Source organism: Mirounga angustirostris, unplaced genomic scaffold (genome assembly GCF_029215605.1).
Source record: "Mirounga angustirostris isolate CCGP_5_RB_7025 unplaced genomic scaffold, mMirAng1.0.hap1 SCAF_11, whole genome shotgun sequence".
Lineage (NCBI taxonomy): Eukaryota > Metazoa > Chordata > Mammalia > Carnivora > Phocidae > Mirounga > Mirounga angustirostris.
The window spans coordinates 82,845,725-82,854,348 of NW_026991719.1; the positions used below are offsets into that span (position 1 = coordinate 82,845,725).

The 8,624-nt window shown below is 41.2% G+C and overlaps 2 protein-coding genes across 6 annotated transcripts in view; both read left to right on the forward strand.

The window, feature by feature from the left end:
- The window catches only part of TCEAL7 (transcription elongation factor A like 7), a 45,953-nt gene extending 40,738 nt beyond the window's left edge, over nucleotides 1-5,215 (forward strand). Inside the window, exons 4-5 of the transcript XR_010406221.1 lie at nucleotides 3,632-3,793; nucleotides 4,496-5,215. The gene's annotated coding sequence lies outside the window, so the exon portion shown is untranslated. The remainder of the gene's footprint in view (nucleotides 1-3,631; nucleotides 3,794-4,495) is intronic.
- Nucleotides 5,216-5,253: 38 nt separating this feature from the next.
- TCEAL9 (transcription elongation factor A like 9) lies at nucleotides 5,254-8,287 on the forward strand. 5 transcript variants are annotated; one of them, XM_045861872.3, is made up of 3 exons: nucleotides 5,254-5,389; nucleotides 5,890-5,962; nucleotides 6,327-8,287. In XM_045861872.3, exon 3 carries the CDS (start codon nucleotides 6,410-6,412, stop codon nucleotides 6,725-6,727), a length of 318 nt encoding a protein of 105 aa, XP_045717828.1. In that variant the 5' UTR covers nucleotides 5,254-5,389; nucleotides 5,890-5,962; nucleotides 6,327-6,409; the 3' UTR covers nucleotides 6,728-8,287. The 5 variants fall into 5 exon arrangements, with proteins under 5 accessions (XP_045717828.1, XP_045760095.1, XP_045760180.1 ...); XM_045904139.3 differs by having other exon boundaries at nucleotides 5,890-5,958; nucleotides 6,327-8,286; XM_045904224.3 differs by having other exon boundaries at nucleotides 5,260-5,389; nucleotides 5,893-5,962.
- The last annotated feature ends 337 nt before the right edge of the window (nucleotides 8,288-8,624 follow it).

Consider the following 8,624-nt stretch of genomic DNA (forward strand, 5'->3'; position numbering starts at 1 on the left):
TGACTAGGTGGGATTTCACTTCATATGCTGACTTTAGAATCCAGCCAGATGCAACTCCATTGTGCTAACACATCCAATCAGGGATGATAACTGAGACGAAAAGTCTGGAAGAGACATATAGATTTGGGTTGACAATACCCAGTAAACACCTAATTAATATTTATTGATAATAAGTGGATAAGATACATGTTTGAGAGTCATCAGATAAATGAAATTGAGTGTAGATTCTTGAGGGGTTTCTTTCCTAAATATAACTAGGATAATTTTATACACATTGTTTTATAATCTGCTTTTACATAATAATATTTATTGTGTTTATTTGCAAAAGTAAAACATTTCCACTGGAAAAAAAGTCAGGAACTATAGATAAATGCTGTTTGTCAAGCAAAGCCAGAAATACAATCCTTTCTTTTTCTCTTCACGTAAATTTCTAAAGGAATTGAACTGGGGGGGGGGGCGCGTCTGGGTGGCTCAGTTGGTTAAGCATCTGACTCTTGATCTCAGCCCAGGTCTTGATATCAGGGTTGTGAATTCAAGCCCTGTGCTGGGCTCCACACCTGGCGTGGAGCCTACTTAAAGAAAAAAAAAAAAAAAGAATTGAATTGGTGAATTGGCAACTAAAACTATTTTATAATCTGCTTAAAATATTATATTATTGCTAACAATATCACTTTCCCTGGCAAAACATTATCATAAAAAGAAAGGTTTCTCACCAGGTAAAATTTAGGGAAGAGATTCCTCCTTTCCTATGTATGACTAATACTTCAGCTTGACTATCTCAAACTTAGATTGGAGAAGGCATAGTCAGAACAATAAGAAGAGTCTCATTTTAAGGCATACTAGTCACAAAGAGGGCAAGGGAACCAAATGCGAAGCATTCAACCATTGCAAGGACCCCACACTTTAAGTGGGTAGTGGAGCTCTTAAATCAGATCCTACTCCACTACAGAAGTACATATGTGAAATAATGTCCTATAAAATAAGACTGCACTATTTGCAGACTACTCTTTGTTATAGAAGTTACACATCCCCACTGAGAAAATGTAAAAGAATCTACAAAGAAGCATATAAAAAGAGAATACAGATCACCCATAAGCCCACCAACCATACAATCATACCCACTTTTAGTATTTTGGTGTATATTGTTCTATAATATTTTCTATGCAGGCATACATATAAATATCTACATGCATTTTACTTTTTAAAATTAGATCCTCTGCAAGTTACATTTTGTAACTGGCCTTTTTCACATACCAATATATTATAAAAACACTTCCATTTCAATAAACATATGGTTGACTTATATTTGTAAGATATTTTATTTCTTCTGCGTGTTTTCAAAGGTTTGTCTCATTTTTCTGAATATTATTAATTAATACATGACTATTAAAGATAAAATTTAAATATATAAATGCAACACTTAGAAAGTAAAAGTTGCCTTTATACTAAATACTCATTCTCAAATATATCCTAGGGGAATAGTTCAGAGTATATTCATTCACATTTCTACTATGACAGAGAAACACAGTAAGACCCCACAATAAGATGGTGTGGGATAAAATATGGTGGGTGAATTGTGTAAGACTGATGACTCATAAACCTGTACCTCTGAAACAAATAATACATTATATGTTAAAAAATAAAAGAAGATAGTAGGAAGGGAAAAATGAAGGGGGGGAATCGGAGGGGGAGACGAACCATGAGAGACTATGGACTCTGAGAAACAAACTGAGGGTTCTAGAGGGGAGGGGGGAAAGGGGATGGGTTAGCCTGCTGATGGGTATTAAAGAGGGCACATACTGAATGGAGCATTGGGTGTTATATGCAAACAATGAATCATGGAACACTACATCAAAAACTAATGATGTAATGTATGGTGATTAACATAACATAATAAAATAAAATTAAAAAAAAATATGGTGGGTGATGGGGTATGGGCAGGGGCGGAAATGGAAGGATGACATTTAAGTGCCAGTGCTGAGTAAACATCTGTTACAAGGTGGCCTCAGAACTCAGCGGAGTCCCTGATGGATTTGGGTTGTGCACCCCGCTAACCAAACAGGCTCACATCAGTCATTCATTCATTTCTCAATAACACAACCTGAAATTTTATAGGTTAATTTTGTGGACTTTACGTATGTTATGGTGCAATTTAATTATATGCTCATATTTTGAATGCCCCCAAATAAATATATGTATGTTGTGACAGAAATGTAGTTCAACATATATTAACTTTCAATTTGCCTTTTTTTATTTATATGTATGTATAATGTAATGGTTACTTTCCATTTCCAAATGGTAAGTACATTGGTGTAGTTTGAATTGTTTTAACAGAATCATAAAGTTTGTCTTCTTTATCCGCTATCAAAATTATCTGGGAGAATCCTTGGCTCATGAAAATGTGCACACAAGTGTGTGAATGTGCATGAACACATGCTTGGGTGCATATCTGCTATTGCCTAGAACAATTGTCTCTTTCTGTTCCTTCATTGCTGCTTTTCCCTTGGGGCTTCTCTTTGTATAAAGTCCAAGTCAAAGGACTGATGCTAGGAATTCAGATCTATGAACTTTGGTGTGGTAAATCATTGTGACCACCATTAAATATTTTCCTATTATGAGTACATAAGAAGATATTTACAGGCTCAAGGGAATGCATATTTCAAATACTTAGCAATTGCTTAAGTATGTCCTGTCCAGAAAGGTTGACCAATTCAGATTCCATGACCTGAAAATAAGTGAGAAAATCCTCGGGGTTAAGTGCAGAACATGTTACCAAGTCCTTACATTGAACCTGCTTTCAGATGAAAGCCACCGGCAATAGACTTAAACGCCCCTAAGGAGGTGCGAGTGTACTTCTACCACCAAGGCAGCATGAGGCAAGCCAGGGTGATGGTAAGGCCACAGGGCCTAGGTTCAGCCTGACTGCTCTTCTTTCCTGCCCACCCTCCATCTAGGTCCTGCCCACATTCTGAGGCTCGGGTCAAGGTTTGTTTTGGGTTTGTTTTTGTTTTTGTTTTCCCCCTGCTTGAAGCTTTCTCTGACTGTTTTGGGCTAACTGGTCATTGACTTCTCTGAGTCCGTGTTGGCCTGGCCGTCCACTCTTTCCTTTAGATTTCTCCAAATAGCCTCATGTGAGATTCTGCCTTTTGAGCTATCTCTTCGATTCTACCTTTAGTGTGAACCTGCAGGGAATGTGGCCCACTCTCAGGATAGACTTAGAGAAGAGGCACAAGCGGGTCTTGGATTTGGGCTCCAGGTCCTTTGGGCAGGATATTCTAGGGTCTTAGGTGTCTCAAATGTGGTCTAGAAGGAAATAAATGAAGGCTCCAAGTAAACACATCTTCTTGCCCCGCTGACTCTTCACTACCTGGGGAGGACGCATCCAGAAGAGGGCCCGATGCTGACCCTCTAAAAGTGGGGCCTTGGGCTGAGGCCTTTTCTGCTCAGATACGAGGAGATAATGTCTTTGGGCATATTGTTTAAATTCTTTGTTTAGTTTAGGGCATGCATATATATGTATATATAATGGAAATGACTTACATAAAATAGAAATGAAAATATCCTCCTTGCAGTTGGGTTGCTTGAGAGTATAAAATGAGATAACGGCAGCAAAGCATCTTTCCCTTTTCAGGACATTCTCGGGATTTCTGGAACTATTTTCATCAAGCCGAAGGAAAGCAGCTGCCACTCAGGATGTTTCCGTTTTCCCATGGACAACATATTGAAGTGTTTTACTAATCACAAGCTTCTTTCTAAAGTTCTGAGAGCTTGCCTGGGCTCTCCTGTTTGGGAGGTAAGGCCAGTACAGGGAAAGTAACTTACTCAGGGTCACACAATCTAGTTCTGGCCCTGGGACTAACATCTCCTGTCACACCAGTGTTCTGTTTGGCAGACCCAAACCAGTCTATCTTGGGTTTCCTGGTACTCAAATACACATGCTCCCCAGAAGATAGGAAAATGTGACAGAAGGGCAAGTGAAATAAAAACAACATGGGGTAAAGGTTTTTTTCTTTCTTTCTACATAATCTATTGAGCTCTTTATTCTGCCTCACGAAGGGGCACCCAAACTTACATAAAACAAAAATACATGTATGTCTCCTGCTATTTTTTAAGTGTTGCCTCTGAGAGCTATGTAATTTTTTTTTAAAGATTTTATTTATTTATTTGACAGAGAGAGACATAGTGAGAGAGGGAACACAAGCAGGGGGAGTAGCAGAGGGAGAAGCAGGCTTCCCCGCGGAGCAGGGAGCCCGGTGTGGGGCTCGATCCCAGGACCCCGGGATCATGACCTGAGCCAAAGGCAGATGCTTAACGACTGAGCCACCCAGGCGCCCCGAGAGCTATGTAATTTATATTGGCAAGTTTGTGACTTATACTAAAAGACTGAAGTGAGGCTGAAAGGTAATCAGTATCTGTTGAAGATGATATGAGCCAGGTATCATTTAGAATTCCCAAAAGTCAGTTCTCTGAGGTGTACGTTATTATTCCCTTTCAGATGAGGACACTTGGGATCATGATGTGTACCTGCAACTGATGATTCTGCAGGAGCACAGCTGCCTGGCAAATACCGCCATCAGGGCTCTGGAGTCAAACATTACTTTTTTTTTTTTTTAAGTTTTGTATCATTTTCCCCAAATGAAATCCTAATATAATTATAATAATAGCTTGCACTTTTAGAGCACTTACAATAGGCCAGGAACTATTCTCAGGACTGTACGTGTATTAAGTCATTTAACCAAAGTAATTTTGTCTTTGTCTTTTCCAAATATATATAAAAAAAAAACAAAAAACATGTTACTTTTGTTTAAAAAAAAGAATATACAAGTATTAAGAATAAAATGAAAATTAAATTTTAAAATGTCACTCCTGTCCCAGGCTCCTTTTTTTTTTTCTCACACCTCGTTGCCAAACCAACCCTGTTCCACAACAGCCAGGGACCAGACTGCAGATGAAATGGAGTCTGGGGGAGGGGCGATGGATGTAGGAGTTCTTAATCCTGGGAGCTGAAGGCACCGAAGTGACCATTCTTAAAAGAAGTAGAAAAGTTTAGTAGCTCCAGAAAAAAGATGCAGCCCCTCCCTAGTAGTCACAGAAAGGCAAATAACATTTTGCCCTCCGGCATAGGCAACAATAACAGAGAATGACAGGCCAGATGTATGGGGGGGAGGGGGCATAGGCGGGCCCACTTCTGCCGCGCTTTTGGTGGGAGTGGAGATTGGGGACCAGAGCTCACTGGTGACGCAGATCTCACGTGACCAGGAGTCGACGTGTGCAGAAGTCCTGCTAGTCTGGTCCTTGTTCCCGTCTGGGTACCAGGTTTCCTTTAGCAGTGCAGACGACGGAGCCTGACGCCAGGGGAAAGAGGAGTCAACTTGTCGGAATTTTGCAGGTTGGTGTCAAAATAGGTGCTGCTTGCGGCTTTCTAGGGTGGGAATGGCCTAGGGCAGAGACTTGAGAGGAAGCCCTGGTCAAAACCATCCCTCCACCTCCCTCCTCCGAGTCTGCAGGAAATGATGACCCTTGGGAAAGGGACTAGGAGTCCCGGGAGAAGGATAAGGAGACCTGTGATAGTTTAAAAATAATCATCCTCTGCCACTTCAGACCGCTTTCCCAAGACCTACCCTACCCCCCCCAACCCCCGCCTCAGTAAAGATAGTTTGGAAATAATCTGCTTTTCCTACTCCCTGTCTGATGGGAAATTCGAGCTAACTTGCACTGTGGGGGCGGGGGGAGAAGTGGGAGAAACAGAAGGTGGGAAAGTTTCATAGCCAAATACCTCAATGAGGAAAAAGGTACTTGGTGCGGGTGTGCCCACCAAGCGCTCGCCCCTCCCCCACCCTCCCCCCTTTTCCAACCTTCCCTCTTCCCCTCCCGTTTTCCGTTTGTCAGCAGGTCTGTCGTTCCTAGCACTACACAAGGCTAGAAAAGGGGAGGAAGAAAGCGATCGGATCAGTACAAGTAGGTGAGGGGAATATTTTAAAGACCCCTGAGGTGGAGGGGGGCGAGGGCGGGACAGAGGTTGTGGGCCCCACCGTTCCTACCCCCGGCCCGTTCTCCCTACCTACTCAGTTCTAGGAGGGCCTTGTATTTTGCCTTGTGCGGAGAGATGGTTGGGGAAGGCCTTGAAAAAGGCTGGAGGGAGGGACGAGAGAGAGGTAAGGAAATGGAAAGTGGAGGTTAGAGCCGCAGGCTCAGGGAAGTCCTGATTGCTGATTAAGTCTCCCAAGTGGAAGATATTTAATGATAGCTCTGAATCAAAGAAAGTAAATGCTGAGACCTCTGTCCAGAGCACCAAGCCTTTGACTTACGGTCACCTTGCTTCCCAGGAGTAATTGTATTCAAGGAGGAATAAAGCAGGAAAAAAGAAAGGAAGAGAAAAGGAAAGAAGGAAGGAAGAGAGACTCACAAGATGAAACCCTGTCAAAAAATTGAAGGAAAACCAGAAAATGAGAGTGAACCAAAGCTTGAGGAAGAGCCAAAGCCTGAGGAAAAGCCAGAGGAGGAGGAAGAAGAGCCAGAGGAGGAGGAAAAAACAGAAGGAACTTTTAGGGAAAGGCTGATTCAGTCTCTCCAGGAATTTAAAGAAGATATACACAACAGGCATTTAAGCAAGGAGGATATGTTTAGAGAAGTGAATGAAATAGACGAGATAAGGAGAGTAAGAAACAAACTTATAGTCATGCGTTGGAAGGTTAACCGAAACCATCCTTATCCCTATTTAATGTAGTTTGCCTTGATTTTAATTTTTTTCTGATAGTAACATTGTCATAGAGCTTTCTTTTGATTTGCATTTTCCTGATATACCTTCATGCATCTTTCTACTTTTACCTTGTTGCTATTAGTGATTTTAGATGCATCTGTTGTTAATCTTCATCTCATTTTTTATCATATTTTGAACCAATATACAAGTCTCTGTCTTTTAATAGGAGAGCTTTACTCATTTGTACAAAAAGAGGTTCCTGACAGGATATAAAATGAAAAAAGGTTACTAAGTAATATGTGAATATCATATTTTTGAAAGGAAGAATACATTTGTATATTACATATATGCACAAAGAAACGTGTGAAGGATGAAAGACAAAAAGTATAGTCAGTGGTAGAATTATGAGTAATTTTTTTATTCTGCTTATTTGTATTTTTTCTTATTCCTAGAATGTATGCACATTATTGTTAAAGTAATAAAAGTTTTATAACAAAAAAGAAGTAATCTACAGCACTTAATCAATTTATTTCTAAAGGCACTGGGGGCCACTTAATATTTGTTGACAGAATTTTAGAAGCAAAGGTGAACTCCAAGTTACCACAAGACCACTTAGCTAGAAGAATAAATTTTTTATATCTTTTCTCATCTGTAAAATAGAGATAATAATCTCTAAGGGATCATGTGAGGACCAAATAAGGTAATGACTGTGAGCTCTATTTTAACAGGTTTTTTTCCCCCGTCTGCCCATGTAGGATCCCAACTCCCAAAGGCTTTGATTCAGCTATTTGGGATGATGGAGAAACTAGTTCTCACCTGTGCTTAAGAATAAATCCAGGCAACTGTTAGGTGGGTGCCCCCCTTTATGTTCCTTTCCTGCCCCACCTCCCTTTCTTCTCCCCTTGATATTATCATGTATATTGGGTAGTTCTGCCCCTTCATCCAGGCCCCTACCTATCTGTTGCTGATGTTCTGGAATTCTCAAACAGTGAAGCCCAGCATATTTCTTCAGAACCCCCAATTGGCTGAATCCTCAGACTGACCTGCAGAAGTGGGGAGAATGCCCATTTCTTCAGTTTAGACAGATAGTTATGCAGGGCAACTTGGGCCATGGTATCTTGACAGTTTGGGGAATTTTAACCACAGGCCCGAACTTCCCTCATAAGACTCTGACAACAATGGGTCCATTTGGGGATTGGACCAGAAAGCAAGTCTGAGTAACAGATGTTATGCTTTAGTCAGAATTGCTTCTCTTTGAGTCTAAAGATTACGGTTTTATCTTCTGACTGTTTCCTTAGGGTGAGTGATCTCTCCCAGAAGACTGGTGGCAGGCCCTCCTCACCAGTTCAACAGATACCTCTAGGCCTGTGTAAATTTTAAAGGGAGGTTCAAGTGGGATTTGGGGATACTGCCATCCTTACCTGGAAATGTGAAAATGCTATGTAAGACTGTATGTGTATATCTACATCCAAATCTATATATCTATATATGTATCTATATATATCTATGGCTCACAGTTTTTCCAGTTGTGTGTTATTTTATTTTTCCTCCGTGATACTCTTTTTGGGGCAATTCATGACTCCAGACTATTCAAGGTTGCAACAGCCTGATGGATGCTGGTTGGGCTGGATTCCAACTGGAGTGAGATAAGCTTGCAGGGGCTCACTGCCAGTCTTATAAGACAGGATGAATCCAATCCCCTGGTGCTCCGAGGGGCAGTGCTCAGGTAGGATAGGATATAGAAGGGCTCATCCAAGCCACACACCTCTCCAGGGTGGGTCTGACTTTGGTTTCTCTGCTTCAGATTGAAGCAGGCACTGGACTCCCCTCAGCTGATGGCCAGGCTGTCCTGGATATACTTACCTGGAGGATGACGACTGTCCCTGTAGCAGGTCAGAGCACTAGACTTAGTTTCTCCCTTTTT

Excerpts from the sequence above, each read along its gene's own strand:
- TCEAL9 (XM_045861872.3), top strand. The coding sequence starts at position 6,410 with ATGAAACCCTGTCAAAAAATTGAAGGAAAACCAGAAAATGAGAGTGAA.